Source organism: Nothobranchius furzeri, chromosome 5 (assembly GCF_043380555.1).
Source record: "Nothobranchius furzeri strain GRZ-AD chromosome 5, NfurGRZ-RIMD1, whole genome shotgun sequence".
Lineage (NCBI taxonomy): Eukaryota > Metazoa > Chordata > Actinopteri > Cyprinodontiformes > Nothobranchiidae > Nothobranchius > Nothobranchius furzeri.
The window spans coordinates 46,078,128-46,102,419 of record NC_091745.1 but is presented as its reverse complement, the minus strand read 5'-3'; the positions used below and the strand labels follow the sequence as shown (position 1 = coordinate 46,102,419).

The 24,292-nt window shown below is 41.4% G+C and overlaps 2 protein-coding genes across 7 annotated transcripts in view; one reads left to right on the top strand and one right to left on the bottom strand.

Moving 5' to 3' along the window:
* The first annotated feature begins 9,574 nt into the window (after nucleotides 1–9,574).
* zgc:110410 (protein lifeguard 1) lies at nucleotides 9,575–21,409 on the top strand. Its single transcript, XM_015949166.3, has 10 exons — nucleotides 9,575–9,706; nucleotides 11,182–11,356; nucleotides 11,584–11,662; nucleotides 12,065–12,118; nucleotides 12,285–12,375; nucleotides 12,501–12,538; nucleotides 14,025–14,112; nucleotides 19,160–19,249; nucleotides 19,732–19,779; nucleotides 20,295–21,409. The coding sequence occupies exons 1-10, from the start codon at nucleotides 9,602–9,604 to the stop codon at nucleotides 20,439–20,441; spliced, it is 915 nt and encodes a 304-aa protein (XP_015804652.1). The 5' UTR covers nucleotides 9,575–9,601; the 3' UTR covers nucleotides 20,442–21,409.
* Nucleotides 21,410–21,458: 49 nt separating this feature from the next.
* The window catches only part of LOC107378770 (ankyrin repeat and IBR domain-containing protein 1), a 46,620-nt gene continuing 43,786 nt past the window's right edge, over nucleotides 21,459–24,292 (bottom strand). For all 6 annotated transcript variants that reach the window (XM_054741331.2, XM_054741330.2, XM_054741334.2 and 3 more), the window contains one exon: nucleotides 21,459–24,292. This exon is cut by the window's right edge and continues 360 nt beyond it. In XM_054741331.2, coding sequence (XP_054597306.2) covers nucleotides 23,756–24,292 — 537 coding nt within the window. In that variant the 3' untranslated portion in view covers nucleotides 21,459–23,755.

Here is a 24,292-nt window from a genome sequence, read left to right as displayed (position 1 = left end):
CTCTGGTAACCCTTAGCTACTTTCTGGATAACTATCGTCGACGTTTCCTGCAGGTTAGCTAAACACTCCGCCTGCGCTGCGGACCGTTCTTCAGGACTTTAGGAAAGGGAATGATGTAGTGATGTGTCGGTCGCTAAAGAAACAGCTCTCAGAGCCGGTGTTGTGCCATAAATCGACTCACTGCCAAAAAATGATTAGCTTAGTTTTTCCAGTTCGGAAGTTCTTTTAAGTGTTGCTATTTGTCTTAAACGTTCACAATGAGGATATATTAATCCTTTTTGCAATATTTGCGATTGAAAGATGGTTTGTGGTAAGAACTGGCTTTCTTTATGTTACAGCCTTGATACTAAAAAATAAATAAACAATGTAAAATGGCGCCCTGTATTGAATGTAAACGTTGTATAAATGTAAATAAACAATTCTCCAGCGATTTGATTTTTTTCCCCTTCCTTTCTTTAGTTGCTAATCATTTTTTGGCAGCGAGTCGGTTTATGGCACAACACCGGCTCCCTGTTGGATTAACCAGAGTGAGTGACACACGCCGTACCTGCAGACTCCTGAGCCACTAAAAACAGCTAAATGTGCGCGTGCAGCGCGCTAAACACGTGCAGCTTGCCCCGATTGCTGTGAGACCGGGTTGGGGGGTGGGGGTGCAGCTGTGGTTGGTACAATTATTACATTAACTGACGGACTTGTAAATAAATAGTTTATAAATAAGGTAGAAATAAGTTCCTCACGCTGATAACTAATAACTAATCTCTCTGAGGACACGGTGCTAGTGCACGCTCCTACAGCACCTTGACACGACTAAATAAATGTTATGCAACATTTTGTGAACCTCAATTTGCATGTATTTGTTATAAATGCCACTGTATAATTCTTGTTGTCAGTATTTGCAAGATATTGGTATTTGGGTCTGTACTGGTTAGACTTAAATGAGTTAAACCAAGGTCTATAGCCCTTGGGTCATAAACTATGAGCTATAAGTATATTGGTCTTTTTATACTGGGAATCAGGAGTTGTTTTAGTGATCATCTTGTTTCTTGTTTATTTTTGCCCTGATTGTGCCCTGAGCAGTTTTATGACTGAATAAAAACGACAACAAAAAAAATCTACATAAATTGAAAAATAATCGAGATCTCAATTTCAGTCACAATAATCATGATTATTGTTTTTGCCATAATCGAGCAGCCCTATTTTAGCATATCCGGTCACATAATGATGACGTCATATTCAGTGGTCGTTCTGCATCATTTCAGGCCTCGTGGTCAACTGTCTGAACCGCTGACAAGAAGTGCCTGGCTTATTTTCTAATTAAAATAAATATGTGCAATATGTTGTCAACATCAGTGAGTCTCTAAGTCTATTCTTTTTGTATGTTATATATGTTAAAATATGTGTAAATAGGTCGCTGATTAACACTTGCAATTTAGTGTTGTGATGGTTTTAAAAAAATTCTGAAGGTAGTAAAAAAAAGTATTAAAAAGTAGTAAATTTTACTTAAGGATTGCTGTATATACCCTGAAGAAAGAAAGAAAGAAAGAAAAAAAAAGAAAAATCAATGTTTTGGGGTGAGTTTGACATAAACTCGGCAAACTTGCTTTCTTGATAGTCCTTTGTCATTAAGTACAAAGAAAAGTGATAAAAATAAAAAAATGCTTCAGAAAATAATAAATCAAAAGGCTTTAGCCAAGTCAACAATCACAGCCACACAACATCCCTTATTGTAAATGGAGCATATGATGTCCTTTAGCACTCTAACACACCCATGGCCAGTTCTGAAGCCGGAAGAATACTGCTGGATTCCAGATACTGAGTTAGCTGTTTGTTGATGAACTTTCCAATGGTTCTGGAGATAGGTCTGTATCAGAGGTGAAGGTCATCTGCATAAAGTTGGTAGGAGATTCCTTTAAAATAGCTCAGGGTGTGCTGAAGAGGTGGCATTTTTCCACATTTGAAGTTTTTAGAGGCAGAAGATGCTGCATGGCAGCGCAAAGACATGCAAAGTCAGATATGCACAATATGTTCCCTTTAAAGGTTTGCAGTTAAAATATGTTTGTTTTTTTCCTGAATTTAGTTAAAAAAAACTAAAGAAATAATATGAAGCTGAGATGATGTAACATAGCTAATAGCTCAATAATCAGGGAAGGATTGTTATTAGTCTCTGTTCTGACTCTTGTGGGCGAAGCTGTGGTTGGATGCGGTTATTCTGTAGTGATCCTTGCTGCTGGGGCTACTTCCAGATGTTTCTGATTGTCTCTGTGGTTCCTCCATGATCTATTTGTGCCCAGCCATGGAGCTCAGGGAGACAGCCCTGTCAGTGCAACACTCAGCCGGCACAGCCATCATTGCACAAACATGTAGTCATCGACACCCATTAAAAGCAAATGTCACAGCTGAGATCTTAACAAGCAAAGCCCAGCCGTGGCTACAGCCACAGTGACAGCTGTGTCATCCCGAGGCTGCCATCAGGATCAGAGCTACAGCTTTTGTCGGCAGCGGTCAGTGACAGAGCTGCTCTGCTTTCTTTCTTCGTGGAACACCGACTCGTGCCTGAGCAGCTGCAGCTGATGGTGCAGAGTCAGTCTAGTCCCGACCAGCTCCAGATTTCATAATTCAACTCTGTCTTTATTTTAAAAAATAATAATAATGACATTTAAAACAACATACATACAAAAAAGTCTATTTAGTTTGTCCTAGTTGAAGCTGCAACAGCAATCCTCATCCTCTTCTCCTCCACTGCTTTATGGTAAAACCTGTGCTAAGACTTTACTGCAAGGGTCCCTTTATTAATGTTACTTAGTGCATTATTACACATTAATAAACAAAGGGTCCCTGTATAAACATTACCATTATTGTTAATTATGAAGTGTCCATAAAGTTAGGACAAAGGGCTGAGGGGGGAGTAGTAATGCATTACATTTTTGGGTTAAGCAGCTGTTAATACTTCAATAGTTTATTAATGCTTAATAATGCACTAAGTGCCACTAATAAAGGGACCCTTATTGTAAAGCAGTGGTTACTAATTAATATTTCAGCACCCAGATGATGATAGCATTCGCTCTCCATTGTTAAAGAACAAAACAGCAGGGATGTGTCATGCTTAATGAATACTCGAGTAAAGCCTTGCATGGTAATATATGGTTGATATCTTATCATCATTTATCAGTTTAGGCCAACCGCGCCCAAGCTGCACCATCTTTGGGCTAGGCTGCTGCTGCAGCGCGGCGCGTGGGGATTATCTGTACGGACGACGCGGTAACGTTGCATACGGACCTGGTTGTTGAACAAATATCCTCAGTAAATAAATCTGACAGTAAAGACGTAACTGCAGCAATAGCTTCAAAACACTAATCCCCTTAAACACCTTTTTTTTTACACACAAGCTTCCAAACTTTTGGACCTATCCCGTGATTTAGTTTGAACAAATTTCCATTTCGCTATAAAAATACAGGCCATTTACCATGTGATCAGAAAGTCACTCATTTAGGGGCAGAGAAGAAGAATAAATCACCAACCTTATTTTTTTATTGTTGAAATAAAACACGGCAAAGCATCAGTTCACCTGCAGAACTTCACTGGAGAACATGAAGTGATTAAATGAATCAGGAAAGTAGGAAGACATTTATTTCTGTTTTTACATTTTTCACTTCAGGTCAAACTATAATTTCATGTTTTTATCACATTTAGCTTGAACTTTATTTAAATATCTTCATCTTTATTCATTTTATAATATATATATAATATAATTTTTATGGGGCCTTGTTTGAAGAATAAATTACATAAAACTACATGAGTGGTTTGTTTATTTTTTAATATGTTATTAAATATTAATTAAATGTTCTTAAATGACATTCAGTGCCTTTTAGTACTTGTTCTGCAGCAATTCATTCATGAGAATAGTTCAAACCAGCCATATGGCCCATTCCTATCCAAATGAATGATAAACCTAGTTTTTATCAAGCGTCCCCCTGTCCTGCATGATTTCCATGTCTCTGCTTCAGCCCGCCAGATTTATATATGGGCATTGCCTTCTCAGGATGGCATCAAGTGCTGCACAAAGCTGTTAATCATTCATTTATTTAGCTCAGATGTGTGGTGGCAGGAAAACAGCTAAAACCTGTAGGCTGGGAAACACTGCTGCAAAGTGTTAGCCAACCCGCCCTTGCCAGCGTAGAATGCTCAAAAACAAACTGTAAACCTTCTAAGGCACATCATTTCTACATAATTATTGCAAATAGAAGCTTCTCAGGCCCATCTGCACCAGTTTGAGTACAAAGTGGATTATGGGAGTTGACAGCATAAAAGCCCATCACCACTCTCCATCGGGCTGACAGCAGCAGAACATGTTAATGTGGTGTTGGACGGAGCGCCATGGTGCTTTGTGACGGCGGCCTTTACTGGGTCGGACACAGCCTCGTCATGTCAGGAGCCGTGTTGTCACATTAACGAGTGGATGGGCACGCACAAAGGTGGCTTGTGATCAGCTGTTCAGAAGGATTTGACAGATACCTTTAAATCAAAACAAAAAATCTCTTTCCAAATGTTTGACTTTCACAGTTTTCCTTTCTGTTGATCCGTGCAGCTCCTGCTGCTTGGACCAAATGAACCGGAGAGATCTGAAATATGTCGAAGTTTCTCTTACAACTTTGAGAGCACAGAGAGGACTCCGGAAGCATGATGAATCTCTCTTCTCCCCTATATATGCCCCAGCTGGAGATGTACCATGGAGTTTGCAGACTGACCCCATGAGAGTGCTGCATCCAGAGTAAATAAGCATGTAAGGAAACGTGTGAAGTTGTTTTGGAGCTTGACTTTCCAGTGCTTTCCATGGATTAAACAGTTATTGGGTTTTAAATGTTGCTGAGGTAAAATTTCCCTGTGGTTACTATTAGTTTTAAAAGGAATTCACCATTAATGATGTATTTGGTGATCATGCTTTTTAAAAAGCTCCATAAGTGGTGAGACTTTATTTCATATTCTTTTGGAGGCTTGATGGGAGGTTTTTAGGTCTCTGGAGGCCAGGATGCTGTTTATTTCAGATGAATAACAAGGATCATTATTTTCTGTCAGTCACAGAACTGAGATTTAACTTCCTTTACAAACCCTTCACAATAAGGGCCCAGGGCAAATGTGTGCGTTTAACTAAAGAAACAAACTATTCTGACAAAAACACAACAGACACAACTGGAGCATCCTGGTTTTATGGCAGACCATAATCACCTACATGTTTGCTCATTTATTATGCAACATGTGCTGAGTTCTACGTTAAAGTTTATAAGCTCTGCATTTATTGATGAATCAATAAACATCTAAAACTCCTGGTTTGACTGTTACCATTTGTTTTTATATTATTTTTAAGTGTTGTCCCATTTATCATGACCTATCATCACACAATATGAAATTAGGGACTCTATTTTATTACTTCTGTCAACTTTTTCTGAAATATTTATTCCTTTAGGAATATTCTGGCATCCTGATCTTAAGAATCTGATCAGGGTCCTGATAAATATATTGTTAATGGTTGGTATCATGGTTATATTTAGCTTCTGATTGGTGAAACTGACCTTCTGTAAAATGGTTGATTATTATGTTACGTGATGATGCGTCTGCAGGGTATAAAATGATTTTAAAACTGGAATTGAGACAAGAAAAATCCTGACTGGGACATCCCTTGGCGTACGATATCTCTGCAAGCTAACGCTAGCTCTAACGCTGCTTTTATTTCCTCTGCTAAATCATCTTGAAATGTAAACTCAACTGTGATGCGAAATCTTATAAAACAGAATTAGCATGAACATTTTTGAGGTTTGAGTCGTTGTATTATAGCAGCAGTCCACTTTGTCCTTGACTGGACTAGCAGTTAGCTCATCTATTCGTCCAGAAGCTATTTCTCCAAACTCAGGTTGTTCAGAGCGCTACAACAGGTGATTGCTCATAATAACATTTTCACAGAATCCCACTCTAGGTGATCTGAATTATTGCTTTAATGGGTTTATTTGTAGCAGAGTCATGAATTCCTTTTAGTGAATACAGTCTACATTTGTTTGCAGCTGTTAATTAAATTAGCATCTCGTTAAACATGTTTAGCCCAAATTTTCTCTAGATTTGTTTCTCATGTGCTAATGGAGGTCAACACAGTATATGCAAACCTGTAATAAGGATAAATTCATTTGAAGTTAAGTCCTACTGTAGTGTAATATGTTAAATTAACAATGGATAACAATCATTTATCCACATAAGAATGTCCATTAAGTTTACATTGCACTCTTACTAAACAAGTATCTTTAAAGCCACTGCAGTGCTGACTTGTCCTCTTTCTGCAAGCCCAAATGTTCTTTTCTTATTTTACTAAAACTTCTTGACTCCCACAGCCGGACCAGCTGATATAATTACAGTGCAGGCTGTCCTATTATTTACAGTTCCAAATGCAGTCTCACTGGGTCGTGGGAGCCATCCGAGGACCTTCTCATCAGCCATCCATCCTCCAGCTACTCTGCATTAGCAGCTCCAGAAGGGTTGTAAATTAGAAATGAAGGGGCATCTTGTAGCGTGGTTCCCCCGACCTGTGCTGGGGCTCTCTGAGGCCACACAAACTACAGTTTCAATTCCTCAAATAAATCCTTCGGAGGCCGGTGTTAGCTGGAAGCAGTAATTCACAACTGCATGTGGAAGCAGAAAGAGAGAGTCCCGTGATGGCTACATCTCTTCTCCGGTGACACCAGAACACTCCCCTCTGTGGTCCACTGTCCCAAAAGCCCAGAAGAGCATAGACGCAGACAAAAAAGGCTGCCACTTAATCCTGAAGACACAGGACTGTATTTCTGTTCTTTATTCTGCTTCTTTTCTTCATTGTTAGAGAACATAGTTAGATGGGGGAATGACATCTCTGTGCTCTTCACACATTATGCTTCGTGAGCACCCGTTCTGGTTTTGGACGCCACCATTGCAGTTTGAACCGTTTTAAGTTTGGCTTCACTCTGATTGGTCTGTCAACACAGGCCTGATTTCGACTGCCTGCTCAAATGTGACTGTGTTTGTTGTGCCGCCCATTCAAATCCAGATGAGATCTGATGCACAAATGTGGGAGCGGGCTCATCAGGTTTGAGCAGGCATGGTAAACCTGGCCTATGTTGACTGACACACCAATCAGCGAGAACAAAGTCGAACAGAGTGTGTCTTCACAGCAATAAACACTGCGCGCCTTCAAATGTCATCCTTGTGCTGTTAAAATCTTTGTTTTATTCTTGCTTTATGTTATCTTTCTCTTTATTGCTGTCTAAACAAAGGAAACAGTGTTCTGGTTTCTCTCTTACTTTTGGCAACACTTTGAAAGCAACACAAACATCACATGTTGTTGACAAAAATGGAGGATTTGATCCAGCAGATAAAATGAAGAGGCTTTAAAGAGAGCTCTCTGGAGGATTTGAAGCTGCTGGTTGGGTGGGGAGGTGACGGCATGAGAGGGACCAGAGTCACAATCAAATCACTGCAATTAGTAGAGGAAGCGCAGCAGAGCAGTGCCCCCTAGTGTTCATCTGACGTACCGTTGGCTGAAGGAACCCCGCTGGAGCCAAGCACAGGCTCTGCTTTTGGTACAGAATAAATCCATTTCAATGACATGCAATTTGTGTCTTTCCCAGGTTCTTTGTCAAAGTTAGGAGTGTTTCAGCTACAGATCGTTTTGATTCTGCCATTCTTGTTCATGTGTCTCTGCTCATCACTTTAAATCAAGTTTTACAGAAAATTGCTTCCTCCTTGAATGATTTGTGGATGGATTCTTTCCCATAAGCCTTTTAGCAGCAATTCTCCATGAAGAAGCACTAAGACTGTATTGACCTACATTATTTAATGTATTTTTGGCCTACAGTATGTTTTTTTACATCTTTACTATTCTTCCCTCTCTGTGACCCAGTATCCACAATCCTTTTGTAAAAGCTGGATTTCTGGTGTATGAACCTTCCTCTTCATCTATGAGTGGTTTCTGTGCTATCAATGTTTAACTGAGGTGAACCAGGAAGGCCAGATGAATGCTGACTGACATACATGGAGACCTAGAAGCTTATTTTAAAGAGAAAGATGAAAAAAGTACCTTTAAACCATTTCATGAGAGGTATAGCTGTTAAAGCATGCTAAATGTTGTTATTAATAGAAACAGCTGTTAAACATCTTCTTGTGCAAGGAAATGTGGCTTTTATATTTATTAAAATGTCCTTTTCATGTTTATGACTGATGACCAGGTGAAATAAAAGGTACATTAAACAGAAGCTCAGGAGGTTACGATTCTGACATCGTGTCTTTTTTGGTATTTTTAGAACTTCATCAGAGGGACTCGTTGATCCTAATGGAGATGACGCTTGGCCCTCGGGCGCTGAAGTCCGGCCCCTCTGCAGACCCGGCTGATAGCAGGTAGACTTTGGCCTGAAACGGGCACGACACAACAGGAAGAAGCGTTTCCCGGTCGTCACAGCAGAGGTAAGGAACTTCAATCTAAAATTTAAACTCATGGATCTTTTCAAACATCATCAAGACACTTTAAATGAAAAGCTCTTCTGTCATGTTTTTTAAATGTTATTCAATTCAATTCAAATTCAAAAATACTTTATTAATCCCAGAAGGAAAATGATTAGGTTAGGGTCTTGTTCTCTTTATTCAAACTAGATAACAATCTGCTTCCTCTCTTTAAGTTTCACTTTTTGTCTGGTAAAACCGAGGAGAGAAAAGAATGTAAAATAGTCACGCTTTCCACAAGATACCACAAAGTGTTTATACATAAATATGACCACATCTGGGTTGGGTCTCTGCACTTGGTGAAGGAGTTTTAAGTTTTTTGAGTCATTTTCACAAGTGAGGCTGTGTTGATGGGCGAATTGGGACTGCTGTACTGTGTTCAGATCAATTACAGAAACGGGAGAGTTGAGTCAAAAGCTACGTCCCAAACCTCACTTATGGTCAAGAATGATGCAAGGATGAGGAGTTGAGTTACTGCTACATCATAGGGAGCCAGTTGAAGAAGCTTCATCATCTTGGAAAATTTCCCATGGATAGATGGATGCATGGGTTGGTTGGTTGGTTGGTTGGTTGGCTGGATGTTCACATTCACACCACAGATACTTATTTGTAATTTATGATGGTAATCTGGATGTTCTCTACACTCAAAGAGCATCAATCATTAAAGAAAGATTTCACTCCTCAAGTGGTTCATTTAAAAGAAAACTTTAGGGGAATTTCTCTTTATTTCACCACTTGATATAAATTGGAATATATTTAAAAATGTTGTAGTCCGCCCATCTTTCATGAAGACAGAATGTCCTCTGAGATCAATTAACCACAATCTCCCTGGCTGTTAAATATACATACAGCTCTATTAGGTTGAGGTTTAGGGCCATAATTATGGATGTTAGTCATGGATGGCTGTGAGTTTGTGTGATGCATCGTTTTGTAATTACCCATTTATTTGTTCCCCACTGACAGTGCAGATGCTGTCCAAAACATGGATGTCTCAGCTTAACTAACCTGGATGTCTGCTTTCATTTTACTTTCTCTTCTTGTCAGATTCTTGTGCACAGGTGGAGGAGAAGGCTTTGTGACTTTTAGTGAAATGAGCCAAACGAGCAGCAGCACGAGTGAACAACATGAGCCTCGTCCTCCTCCATACAGCCCTCCATACTATGGGGAGTATTCACACTCAGGGGTGACTCATCAGGTTAGTAGCAATGTTTTCATTTATTCCCCAAAGAAAAAATGAAATGAGGTGATGAGATTGAAATGTTTTGGTTTTGTTATTTTGGTTTTCATTTCATAAAGAACTTAATGACCAAACCAACCTCCGTTCATCAAAAAATCGTTACGAAATTCATCAGAAGATCATAATAAAATATTTGCAAAGCCTCATTTGCATTAATATTAATATGCAAGGATGGTTTACAGATCTCTGTTGTTAAGGCCTTTTTGCCACATTTAAATGTTTCACATCAGTAAAAATAATAATGAGAAAACTAACATCAGACAAAGAAAACCTTAGAAAATACAATATGATGTTTTTTTTTAATGATAATTTGATTTATGTAAAGAAACAAATCCATGCAGACCAACCTCACTTTGATATTTTCCTTCAGGGTTTTCTACTGGAAAGCAGAATTCATGGTTCCATCCATCACAGCAGGTGGTTCTGAAGCAGCAGACCATCACACCACCACCACGTCTTACTGTTGCTGTGATGGTTTTCATGAATGTAGCTACACCCGATGGAACAGGACACACACCTTCCAGAAGTTCCACTTGTGTGCCCTAAATTAAAATACTTTCCCAAAGTCCCAAAGAGCAGGATTTAACCCACTGCATGTTGTCAGACAGTTCGTACGGAAGAGTTTTCTGTACTCTAAAGGTCTGGACTGGGTGTGGGCTAGTGATGGGAATTCCGGCTCTTTTTAGAGAGCCGGTTGTTTTGGCTCCCAAGTGGCTCCTCAGATTTTCTGTTGCGTAGAGTACATTTATAACCAAAATTATGCAAAACTATATGTAAAATGATTTACTAATGTAAAAAAATGTAATATATCAAATATTTATCATTTCTATGGATTTAACAACTGAACACATTAAGAAATCTCCACATTCTGACTGCTGGCGCTCATTTTCTCACCGTCTTCGTCGCACTCTCCTCTCTCTCACTCGCCTTTTATCTCCTCCTCATTCCCTCTCGTCTCCCTCCACCCGCATGTGCTCTGCTGTGTGTCTGAGTCTGATCCTCCCTCTTCCCCGCCCCTACTGCTCTGTGTGTGGACAGTCTGGACACGCAGTTACACATGCTGACCAATCACCTGTAGCTTGCACCAAAGCAAGAGGGGAGGGGGGAGGAGAGGGGACGGCTCCCACTCTTAGAGCCGGTTCGTTCGCGACCGACACATCAATAGTGTGGGCAGCATTCTAAATAATGTGGTTAGTCATAATTAAGTCATTATATTACCAAGGGAGCATTTACGTTTTCACATCAAGCCAAACTGGTTTGGGTAAACTGTTTAAAAATGATCAATGACATTATGATTAGAAACCTGCTTTGAGGTCATCTTTTCACTTTTAAGTGGAGAAAAGGGAAGAAGAGAAGTTACCTATATGGTGCAGAACCCTTATTTTTGCAGCACTGTGTGTGCTGTTATTTAAACCTGGATATTTTAATTGCAGGTAGGAAATGGAAACATTGCTGTTGTCTCCCCTCCTGGCCCTTACCCAAACACAACCCTCCCTGATGGGACAGTAGAATTTGGAGAAGACTCACAAGTTGGTCCAACTCAGACACCGTTTGTGTTTGAATCAGCATCAGACGACGGTGGCTTCAGTGATGCTGTGATACGAAAAGGTAGGAGCCAAATGGAGAGAGAGGCAGGAGGCGAGATGAATGATAGTTTTATATATCACCTCTTGACCTCAGCTGCATGCCACCTCAGGTTTTTGCCTTCACATGCAAAACACACAAGATGAAAGTTTGGTGAAAACAGAACCATTTTGGAAACTGGTGAAAAAACTCTCATCTTTTTCTTGTGTTTGAACGTTTTTCTTGTCTTGTTTTGTCTCCTCCCCCGCCAGGTTTTGTGAGGAAAGTCTACCTGACCTTGATGATTCAGCTGCTGTTTACTGTTGGGATCATTTGTGCATTTCTGTACTGGTGAGGCACCCCAAAGCACAAGGGACTTCACTCCCTCAAGAGATAAATCCATGTCAGAAACCTTTACCATTCATCCTGCTCAAGTGTGCAGCCTGTAAAAGCTTGCTTCACCACAGAGGAGGAACAATCCATCTGCCGCCATGCAAACTTAAACATAAAACCATCATGAAATGATCCAGTGAAGGAGCACTAGATCGTAGCTTGCAGTAGTAGCATGAAACTTCTGTCAGTTTCATATAATAGATGCAGTAAAGTCATTTCATTTCATAAATTGTGTTCTGCTCCCAAGTGTGTCCTCTGTTCAGATTTAATTAATTATGCTGCTGCCTCTATCAAATAAAAGGCGGTTCCATTAAACTCCCTTCCTCTTTCTGCATTTTCACTTTTCTTATCACATAACAGGAACACACTCAGGAGCTGGGTTCTCAGAACGTCCTGGTTCTCCTACACCATGATGTGAGTAATTAAAGAATACAAGGATGTTTTTCCTATTGAATTTCAACAAAAGCTCTGTGTGTGTGTGTGTGTGTGTGTGTGTGTGTGTGTGTGTGTGTGTGTGTGTATTTTTACAGAGGACATGATGTTGTTTTTATTACTTTTTTGGATTCCTGCTGTTAAACAGGTCAGTGGTGCTGGTGCTCGCCATTTTCATGTCCTGTTGTGGTAGCGTCCGCCGTCGTGTACCCCTGAATTTTATAGCCCTGGGCCTGTTTGTGAGTAAAAGCAGCAGCAGTCAGGCATTAATTTAAACCACCACCACACCTGCTCTGTTTTTTAATCACTATTTTCATGTATTTACCTTCTACTTGTCTTCTTGACCCTCTTCTCTTTCACTCAGACTCTTGCAGAGGGCCTGATGCTTGGATCTGTGGCAGCGTGAGTGTTCCACCTGGTGATGCTGACTGACTCATTTATCCGATTAGATCTGTATCTGATAGTTGTGCCTGGTGCCAGTCCAGAAGCCGTCAGACCAGATAACGCATTATTACTAAAAGAGATATCACATTTTATGTCCTTTTTTGGCTGAAGAAGAATCCAAAGCACTGCAAATATTTAAAAATCTAATTTCCCTTGACCAGAACCAGCGTAAACATGAACCAATTCAATTCAATTCAAGTTTATTTGTATAGCGCCAAATCATGACAAGAGTCATCTCAAGGCACTTCACATATAAAATATTCCAACACAGGTCAGTTCATTAAGCCAATCAGAAAAAAGTTTCCTATATAAGGAAACCCAGAAAATTGCATCAAGTCACTGACTAGTGTCAGAGCCTTTACAGCAATCCTCATACTAAGCAAGCATGCAGCGACAGTGGAGAGGAAAACTTCCTTTTAACAGGAAGAAACCTCCAGAGGATCCTGGCTCAGTATAAGCAGCCATCCGCCACAAACGATCCCATTCTTCTACTACGTTCTAATCTGTCAGAGGTATCGGATCAGCGGAGACCGTCACTGATACTTTTAAAGTGCTCAGAGAACTTAAATCCATATTTACCTTGTTGTAGAATATAGACAGTTTGGGGTTTCTGATGTAACGTCTGTGCCATCTCTGACCTCTGTAAACTAGTAATTTTTTAATGGCTACTGGGACAGCAGTAGCTCAGGAGGTAGGGCGGGTTGTCCAGTAATCAGAAGGTTGCAGGTTCGATCCCGACTCTGACTTTCCGCTGTTGGGCAAGACATTTAACCTGCTGGTGTTGGTCAGAGGGACCGGTGGCACCAGTGCTCAGCAGGCCTCGCCTGTCAGTGTGCCCCAGGGCAGCTGTGCTGTAGCTACATTGTAGCTCATCACCAGCGTGCGAATGGGTGGATGACTGATTGTGTTGCGAAGTGCCTTGGGGGGGTTGTAGAACCCTAAGAAGGCGCTATACAAATACATGTCACATCAGGTATTTAGTTAAAAACTCATCAAATATCACAAAAAAGTCATCTAATAAAAAATAATGTGGTATCTGGGGAAAGGTCACCACCAGAAACAGCAGCGGGTATCAGCGAGAAGTCCTTAGAAAGAGAGTACCAGGTATCTGAAAACTGTTGTCCTTTTAAAAAACACCAGACAAAAAATAATCAGGCATTTCGGTCTGTTGTCGCTTTTCACCCTTTCAGCTGAAGAGCCTTTTTATGATACATGACAATCTTTGTCTGCTTCTTCTCTATGCCTGATTTCTTTTTTATTTCACCGGACAGGAAATGAAGGTTTTGTTTTACACTGTATTTAAAAGTGAAACCAATGTTTTAAATAAAACAATGTTTAAAAAGTTTGTTTAACTTGACAGTCTATCATATTATATCAGCTCAGCCTGCTGCTGGTTGGACACCACAGGATGCGTTTCCAGCTGCTCATCTGTTTCTGTCTGCAGGTATTTTGATGCTGAAGTTGTCCTGTGGGCTGTGGGCGCAACAGCCTTCGTTTCCTTCAGTATGAGTCTGTTTGCTATGCAGTCAAAGGTAAGATCAGTCACACACTCTTGGCTCCTGTTTGCAGCACTGCCAAAAGTGAAATTTCACAAACTGCGGTGACTTATCGGTCTGTGGTGAACATCCTTGTGCTGAGATGTGTTTTCCTTCGTTGTCACTGGGAAACGTGTTAATGCGATCTGTTGGTGCAGGACGTTTTCCTCCTGCGGCACCAGCAGGGGTTTAAAACTGTGATGGGATTGCTGTTCAGGCAAAACTGTGATTATTGCTGAAATCAGTGTTTGTGTCAGTCACATTAATTCCTCACGTCCACCGGTGCGACAGAGTTAAACTCCTCTAAGCTGAGGCTTTCACCACACATCCTGAGTTCAGAGTCACCGCTCTTTTCACTTGATCTTCTTTTCCCTTTACATTCTTGATGGAGCAAATGAAAATCGTTTCCTTTGAAAAAGGCGTTCTCATCAAAACACCCTGCTTGTTCGGTCATATTTTGTTGTTGAAAAGGTCTGTTCTAACATCTCCTAAACATGATTTACAAATTCTGGACAGATTTCTGTGTTGTCATGGTAGAAATATGTGATTTTTTTTATTTTTATTTTTGGTTTTAACGAGACCTAAACCTGGCAGAACATCAGCTTCTGAGACCTTTCTGTAAATGTGGTCATCACCTGGCTTGTTTGGGTTGAACACATTTGGGATTAGGTCGGTAAAAGGTATTAGTAATGGCTGGCCCTTCAGTTTTGAAGTCCAAAGTGTAGAATTAGGACCTTTGAACAGGAAGTCTTTGTGATGGTGCATAAAACCTGATGGGTGCCAACCGAGCTACTGCCTGAAACTCCCCTTTGTAGCAATCTAATACAGAATACCTATAATTTGTCATATAAAACTGGTAACCACACAACTGTGTCTGTTACTTCCTGAAAGTAAATCAAATGAGAGGCAGACAGGAAATGTAGGATAAATAGTTTCAGAATAAAGCCTAGAAGTTGTTTAGAAAAAGCCTTGGACAGAAAGCTCCAGGCACACATTAACTCTTCTTTCATTAATGTTTTATGTAAGTCATAAAACAGTCTCAAAAGTTGCTTCACTTTTGAAGAATTATTTGAAATAAATTATCGCTGAAATCTTTTGAAGCTTGCACGAGTAATCTCTGCACACCGAGGGGATTCAGAGGAAACCAGAGGTCCTAAAGCACAGAGAAACACACTGGGTGAACGTATGGATATTTCAGATGTATCACTTCTATATTTGGTTCAAAAACACCTTATTAATCCCAAAGTGACATTAGACGTGATGCTGACTCATTAACTTTCTGAGAAAACACAATTCTAGCCATGAGATGAAAGGTCTTCTGTTGCTGATTTGAAGGGGTCTCTGTCTGAAGACCTCCAAATGTAGAACTGCTGTTTTGTGAAGCAGGTGCTCAGGGTTGTCCATGAAGCATCTGGCTTTATCCAATCAGCTCTAGAGGCTCCAGAGCATTCCTCGGCAGGAAAGTCTGAGGTGTGCAGAGCAAAAAGGAAGGTTGAGAACATGGTACCCTGTGGTGCTCCCCAAACAGAGGTCTGTTAAGCCTCAAACCCACTGCGCGTTTGGGATGGGGTGGGGTGGGTCATCGGGGAGCGGTGTGGATCGAAATGGGTCTGCAGTTTTAGGAGAGCGTTTCTGTCACAGTTTGGGCTCTGGTGTTGGCAGGCAGGGTTACACATGCAGTCATGCGCAATTTCATAAATAAGTTGTGAAAGTATTCGGTATTTTTGTGCTGCAGTGAATGATCTGCAGAGCTAAAGAAATTCTCACCAACAGGCTCCACATGACTCACGGTCGCTGAGTCCAGGCCTGGCTCGGTTGGCTGGTCAGTGGCTATAAATAGCACCCAGCATGTCACAGCGCCTCCATGCATTTCTCCCATTTCCTATCTGGCTGTTTCTGTCCTCAACTTTTCTGTATTTGGCTTTAATTTCTTCCTCTTGGCCCAACATCGTTCCAACGTCCACTCAAATCTTTCGGCTCCCATCTGCTGAGAAACTTGCTCATCCTGACGTGGGACTCTTACGACGATGATGAGGAATGTATGGAGCTCTGAAGCTGACCAGACCTTGCTGCTACTTGCTGGCATTTTCTCACAGCCTCTCCATCAGTTTGTCCCTACTGAGCACTCTCAGGAAGTGGAGATGCTACTGGGCCTCTTTTTGTTTTTTATTTACCACTGCCATGGTATTTGCAGCCCAGGAGAGATCATTAGAGATGTGCACACCCAGAAGCCTCATGGAGTGTACCCTCTCCACAAAGTCCCCGTGGATGTAAAGCAGGGCCGGGTCTGCTCTGCCCTTCCTGAAGTCAAAGTCTTTAGTTTATGTGGTGTTCAGTTGGAGGTTGTTTACTGGGTTAGGGTTTGGTGTAAACAAGTCATTGTTTCAAAGCCAACAGAAACATTTCTGATGTTAACAATTATCTAGTTATCAAATATCAATTATCTAATCTAAACTTGTTAAAGGCCCAGTGTGTGATATTTTTACCAGTTTACTATCTAATCCTGTGTTTCCAGTTCACAAACGTGTCCTTTTTCACTAAAATTTCTCACCAACATCAACTGTAAATATTCCTCTCAACTTGAAAGTATACATTTTTATATACATAAACTGTGATCGACACTCCATGGTCATCCACCATCTTAAAATACAGTAGCCGTTTAGGGACATACGAGCTCCACGTTACCCGTTTGGACTATGGCTGTAACCTGAAAGAACCAGCAGAGGGCAGCAGTGCACCCTGGAAGCATGGGGTTTGCTAATTCAGCTAAGAAGTAGAAAAGAATGGCTACACCTGCTGTACTTGTTAGTTTGAATAAAAAAACAAACAAATCAAAAGACATAAAATTTGTCAGTTCGCCATCATGTCCAACACAAGGAAGCCGCATATGTTCAGATCCCCGCCCACTATTAGCTTGACGCCAGCCTCTGATTAGTGTCTCTGACTCCCAAACTCACCTCAAGTTGTTCATTCGTCTTTTCCTAGTACCAGAACTCCCAATCCGGTCCAAATGTGTCCGTACCAGAACTCCCGATCCGGTCCCAACTTGTCCGTACCAGAACTCCCGATCCGGTCCCAACGTGTCCGTACCAGAACTCCCGACCCAGTCCCAACGTGTCTGTTCCAAAGTCCTTCTACTCAAGTCTCCTCTCTTCCCGCAGCCTGCCGCCTTGCCCAACACGCTCCAGTGCTAGACAGTGGCTAAATCTGCATTGTTTACTTTATCTCCGCAACACTTTACTAACAGCGATGTAGTTCTCCACACGTTACAGAGACGCTCCAACACAGAGGGCTTCTTCTCAAACGTTACCTTTAGACTTGGGTCTCCTTTTGCTGGTAGGAGTTTACTCGCAGCATACACAGAGTCTCCCAGAATATTTCAGGGGAACACAATTTCTCACAACACCTGACCTCCCGGCTGACGTCACCTCTCCTCTGTGTGTGAATCGGGACACCTTCAAGAACAGAACTAGCTTGCTTCCTTGAGAACCGGTAGGCTGATAAAACAGTCATAATTACGAATGCCTTTTTAAAGAGGTCGAGTGGCTTGTTTTAAGCTTTGTGTGGGTTAGGCTACACAGGTTGGAAAATGGTTATACAGTCAAACTCATGTGTGAGCCACCGTAGTTGCAATACTTTCTCTGAACTGCAAGAGTCGCATTTTTAATCATGATTTTACTGGATTTCACACACGGGGGCTTTAATTCTTGATCTGAATTTAATACATAAACTTTGAAAAAAAAACATAAAAGACATCAAAACCTGATTTGATGGTTCAGGTCAGCTATGATTTTAAATTTCAGTACAATAAAGCATTTTGACTGACAACTCAGTAAAAACATCCTTAAAGTTTAAACAAGGGCACTGAAAGTAGAACATTATGAGTCTAACTTTGTATTTTTATGTATTTTATCATTTTTTCACAACCGTAGTCGAAGTTTAATGAGTTTCGCTAATTTTACAACAATAGCACTGACATGTTGTCATAGGTTAGAATATTACAAAATGAAGTTTCATATTAATATGAAGTGTAATGTATACTGAAATTTGGATCTTGAACTGGCATCCTATCAATTTCTCGTTCTTTCAATTCATTTCATAAGTTTGAAGCTTTCATTTCATTCCATTTGAGGGAAAAAGCCTCACAGCATCAAAGTATAATTGGAACAAGGTTGAATTTTTTAATTATGTGGAGCCTCTGTTAACAATCAGGACACCTTTAACAAAACACATTGGGTTGATAGCTTGCTTCAGTTATTGGCTCGTATTCAAAACAACAGTAATTATGCGTACAATTAGGCAATAAAAATGCCACAATCTAAATGTATTTAGACTTCTTAAATGGCTTTAAAATGCTGTTAGGTGTTTGACTAATTTGTCACCTTTTTCAAGAGCTGGCAACAGTTTGGATTATGTAAAAGAGAACAAGTGGGTGTATAATGAGCCTACGGAGAACGTATCTGATGCAGAATGTCTCTGCCAACCATTAATCTGAGAACCGCCCTGCGGTGCGCCGTTCATAGTCTATTGATTGAGTGAGCGGCCACCACCTCAAACACTTAATTTATACAACTTCTTGTTCATCTTGCAGTTTTCAGCACCTCCTGCTCTGCAGCTGGCTCTAAACGCAGAGCCTTTTGATCTCTGTGGCTGTGATATAAATGTCAAACAGACCACCCAGCACGCTGGGCTCATAGCTCCTCAGGTGATCAGTGTTCTCCTACAGTACCATCTTTTCTATGTCAATCTGAAAAGGGCACGCAGGCCATAAGGCCACATCCACTCCCCCTCCCCTGTGCCTCTGCCACAGCGTGTTGATTAATTACTGAGGACAATTATATCCAGAACCATCAGGATGTTCTTTTATGTGGAACTCCAGTATATCTTTGTCATTTCATTGTCTGCAGAGACACATGGGTAGCTGCAATGCAGATAGCCTTGAGCAGAGATGAGAGATGTTCTGTTCAGGGTTTTTTTTTTTTAAGAGAGAGAGGTTCATCACAGTAAGTGTCTCTGCCCCCCTCCACCTGTTTTCTGACACCAGTGGGACTTCACGCTCGGAGCCGGATTCCTGTGGGCATTATGCTGGTCCTTGATTTCATTCGCACTGCTGTGTGCAATCATCCGATCTCAGGTAAATCACGAGGATGTTGTGTTTGCGCATGTTTGTGATGAGAACAGGCTTGGAATGAATTACAGCAGCGTGCCCCCAGAAGCAGACAGTTTGTACGGCCTTGTAGGTTTTATCCCCGAGCGTACCGCCACTGACCTGTGAGCTGAGCTGACTATAAAGAAGGCCGTGCGCATTCTCAAACCTCCCAGGAGCTACGCTGATGTCAGACAGATGCATTTCAATTTACGATGCTCTTTACTGTGTGTTGTTAGTGTTTCGGCCAAAGCAGCCAGTGGGTTTTCACAGAAACAGACCTGCCTTTTATGCACAAGACTAATAAAGAGAATCTGAAGCTAAGCAGCTGTTACCTTAAAATACATCCCATCCATGTCTCATCAGCCATCACCAGCAAAGAGGAGATAGATGTTTGTGTCAACACAGAATATAGAAATACCAGCAACCCACTTCTAGATGAAATAATCATTTTTGTGTTTCTTTTGCAGTTCCTTTACATCTTTTACTCCTTCCTGGGAACGGTGCTGTTTTCTTTAGTAAGTGGATTCAAACTCTTGTGGTAGTAAAGGGAGCGCTGCTGCACACACAGCATTAAAATCAAACACAAAATGACCTTTGAAGGAGAAAGAAACCAACAGCTAAGAAGTCTTAATGTCAGCTGAGTGAACAAGCTTTGATCCCAGGGCAAAGCAAACCAATGTTTGTCACTCTGTTTAGTGTAACTCTGATGTCCTCGTGCCCTTTCCTTTCAATCGTGCACTCAGTAACAACAGTGGGCTTCATTTTCACGGCCACCGAGTGACTTTGGCATTAACAGCAAATTTTGTGACCCATCAGCTGGTGGAACAAACTGCAGCTGCACGCCGAGCTGAGCGGCCTGTCAGCAGCAAGTCACAACTTATTTTCAGCTGCACAACTCTTGACTACCCAATTATTTAAATGCTCTGTTTATGTGCAGTTTTTTCCCCCTAAAGTGTTTCGTTTCAGGGTCATGCTTCTTTGGTTGCACCATCACGCTGCTGTCTTCACACGTCTGTCTGTCTCTCTGCAGTACTTGCTGTTTGACACTCAGCTAATCCTGGGTGGGAAGTATGAAATCTCTCCTGAGGAGTACGTGTTCGCTACTCTCAACCTGTATGTGGATATCATCACCTTGTTCATCTTCTTGCTGCAACTCCTGAACCTCTGCAATTCGTAATGTTATTGTAGAATGATGGTTAAAATGTCTTGTTTAAATACACACATTTTATTTAAGTAGGGATGCACTGATAAGGAAACCTGGGCCGATATCAATAACTAAAGAAATTGCTTTTATATTTCCCTATGCAGATAATTTATTAAGGGTGTAACCGTACATCATTTTGGGGCATCGTAGTACGAAACATTCGGTGAGGGACAGAGGCATACCAAGTTCCCGTACGGATGTGTACCTGCGCTGGACCTTATCCCGGAGCACAAGCGGCTCTGTCTAAAGGACCCAGCCTAACCGGTCCACGTAGCCTGAGGTACCAGACACCAAGTCCTTCATTGAGCAGGAAGTGAACGACAGTGAAATTGGACGGTCTTACCTCGGCGTTTGTCCTTTTGCCTAGCAACTATGGTGCTCAACAGAAGTTAAAACTACTTACTGACGCTACGGGAACTCGCCATACGAGCTGCCTCTGTCCCTATCAAGGGGACATTTTCTACAGATCTCCTTTTAGCAGACGTGGACAAATAAACATTTCTATCAAAAACAGAAAGGCTGAATGAGCCTGAACAAGGCTACAACCTGGGCCTCTTTATGTTGAATTTTTATCTTTCAGTTGTTCAGGTGGGTGTTTGTTGCAGCTGAGAAAGCCAAAGCATTGTTAAAATATTTAGTAGAAATCATTGCAAGTAACCAAGGTACGTACCGAACCAAACTGCCTGTCTCAAAAAGACCTGTCGTTAATATCAGCCCAGTTTTACTTATTGGACAAAAACAGATGTGTTCATGTAGAGGCCCATAAATTATGCACCCCTATAATTAAGGTAAACGTTTGGTGTCTGGAAAGCTTAAGTGTAAGTAAATAATCTGGTGACTTGTATCACGTTTTAAGACAAAGATGGTGTATTTTCTAATTATTTGTGTGGTTTTAAAGACTCTCAGACACGCAGAGACAATTAAAGTCTGAATGTCCTACCGAGTGGGCCTCTAACTCATCAGAGAACAGGGATCAAACAAGCACACAGCGAAAACTCAGCACGTTGTTTATTGGCATCACACACCAAACAGTTGTTTCATATAAAGAGGGAATGTATCAAGTATAGACTATCAAAGTGCAAATAGCATTTCAAGAATTAGTTGCTTTACAATAGAAAATCTTAATTGAGTTACAAAAGTTTTTTGTGTTTTAAATAAATCACCTAGACGTTAGGAGGTGGAACAGAAATGAAGCAGAATCTGGTTTAGAGTCTAACGTTTCTCATGCAGTGTTGTAAAACCAGGAGGGATTAACATGCCGACGTAATCAGGTCCAACACAGGTCTTTTATCCACATGGCACTGTTTGACAGCTTCAAGCCTCTAGAAGCTAAACTGATTTTGGAGTTAATGTCACTCAACCAGAGTAAAAATTTACTTCTGTACAAAACCAGAATCAGGTCCTTAAGCTAAAAAGCTTCACTGTGTTTCACAACTTTTGTTAAATATCTATTTCATGTAGCAACTTTTGTCAGTTTTAGCATTTTCTTTGCCTGGGCTTTCCATCGGATGCGTAAGCAGCAAATAACGTAACATAAGGACCGCAGCAGCACATCCCTTCCCACCAGCAGCTGGTCCCACAAGGTCACAAAATCACCGTGGAATTACAAAATCACACGTGATTTCATCAGTTCTCGCGATAACAAACACGATGAAAGGTGTCAGGCCGTCTCCAAAAGGTCCGTGGTGTTTGACTTCCTGTCTGAACTGCTGAGCTTTGGCACGCTGGAAGCGAAATAGACGCAAAGGGTAAATTTAGCAAAGTGATGCAACACTCTGGCTCTGGCTGGTGGAAACAAGCCTATCAACTCTAACCGTGGTGGTTATCTGCGTATTACGCTTCCGGGACGTTAGGAGATGCCTACACGTCCGGTGGAAAGCCAGGGTTAGTGTTTTCAGACTCATGGTGCACACATACAACTGGTTCTATAGTCACTACAGTCATTTAGGAAATGTAGGGCACAAACAAAACCTGTCCTTTACAACCTTACTGACCGTTAAAAGCCATCCCACAGATCTGTGGTTTTCATTAGTGTAGAGCAAAGGTTTCATGCTACAAACAGTTTAACAAAATTAAAGTATGAAATCAAGAGTTTGTGTTTAAACACTAGAAATTTGATGTGAGAGAAACCATTTTAAGGTATCGGGTGTTTCAGTGTAAAAAGCACTCAGAAATATGTGAAAAATAACTGATTTATGACGACAGACACGAAGGCACTGGGTTTCCAGCTCCAATAACACGGACTCCCTGTGATTTATCCATGTGCTGCCCTGCTGTTGGGGGCTTTTAACTACAAAGACCTTGTTTACATTTATACCTAAACCTATGATAATTGATTCATCAAAGCCTGTTGGTGGTTGCCTGGTTATCTTTTCGACTGGCCTTCCCTGCAGTACAAAAACAGGTCCGTCACTTTCAGCTCCCACATTTCTTTAAGACAAGCTCCAACTGAATTCAGAGTCTCCAAAGGGGTGAGCTGAATCACACTGCGCAGCCCCTCTGGGCCTGTCAGCATTTGCTACTTTTGAAGCTCTGAGGACACTTCCTATTCAAACTGAGGCTTTGAGATGAAAAAAACATTCTCTAGTCCGTTCTGAAAGCCTTTTGAGCAGGACACGTGGTCCTAAACTGTACAGTTTTACACAACAATCTTTTAAAAGGATTGAAATTATTACTGAGCCAAAATCCTAAATAAAATATGGCTCAAACCATTCCTATTTAGTTCTGTAGAGATTGAGATAAGCAGGCACAATTTGCTTTAAAGAATCCACTTGGTGATTGCAAATTGTGCTTTGAATCTTCAGTGTTTGGCACCTGCAAAATAGGCAGATTTGTGACTGAGAAGTTTCTCGCTCCGTTTAAACAGTTTAAATACGGAAGCAAAACAATAATCAGCTCACCTGATCCAGAATTATACAGTAGGCTTTACTCCAGTGAAAATAAAACAATAATGTTAGATGTTGTGCAAATCTGCCTTTTGTTAAGCTTGATTCTAAAAAAAAAAAAAGGTACTTATTTTTATTGGCCTTCATTTGCTTGAAAATAGTAATTAGGTGTGACGTCTATAGTTAGTGCTTTCACTGCAGGACCGGTTTCAGAGCACGACAACAAAGCAAAACTGCAAACTGATTGCTCTGCTGGGCTAATGTGCCTGCACTGAAAGTCAAGGGTTCTCCCACACTCATCAGCGAGGTGCGACTAATTCAGAGAACATTTCACTTCAGCTCTATTTTTCAGCCTGTAGTGGTTTTTTATCTGCCCCCTCCCTTCAGTCTCAGTCAAGAAGCTCATACCAAGTGCACATGCTCCTCCCACTCAGAGGAGCTGGTGCTGGGAAGCTGGTCAGACGCAGAGTCACAATGCGGACTGTCAGCATGGCAGCTCTTTGAGCCTGAGTGCTCAGCAAGCTCTCTGCTTGTGTCAAGAGTTGCCATGTAAGGCAGCGGCATGGTGCCCACCCCCACTAGATCCAACTGAGTTGGCCTCTCAACTGCGCAGTCCTTCTCCTTCGTGTCACTATTTCTGTGAGTGCAGGTGCCCGCATCTGCTGGCGTTTCCTGAGGTTTCCTATCAACAGGAAGAACCACAATCCCACACTTTTCATCATCTTCAGTGTCTTCACCACCTGGAACCCTGATTGAGTCAGTGTCAGAGAAGGTCGGGGGGACCAGGGTGATACCTTGGGGATTTATGTCGTGAAACCAAGCCATGATATTGCCAAGCAGGTTAGCATTTGTTGGTAATGCAGAGGAGGACGATGGGTTGTGGCTGCTGCCACATGTGGTTGAGTCCGTTGTGTCGGTGGATGAGGAGAAGAAGCCCGT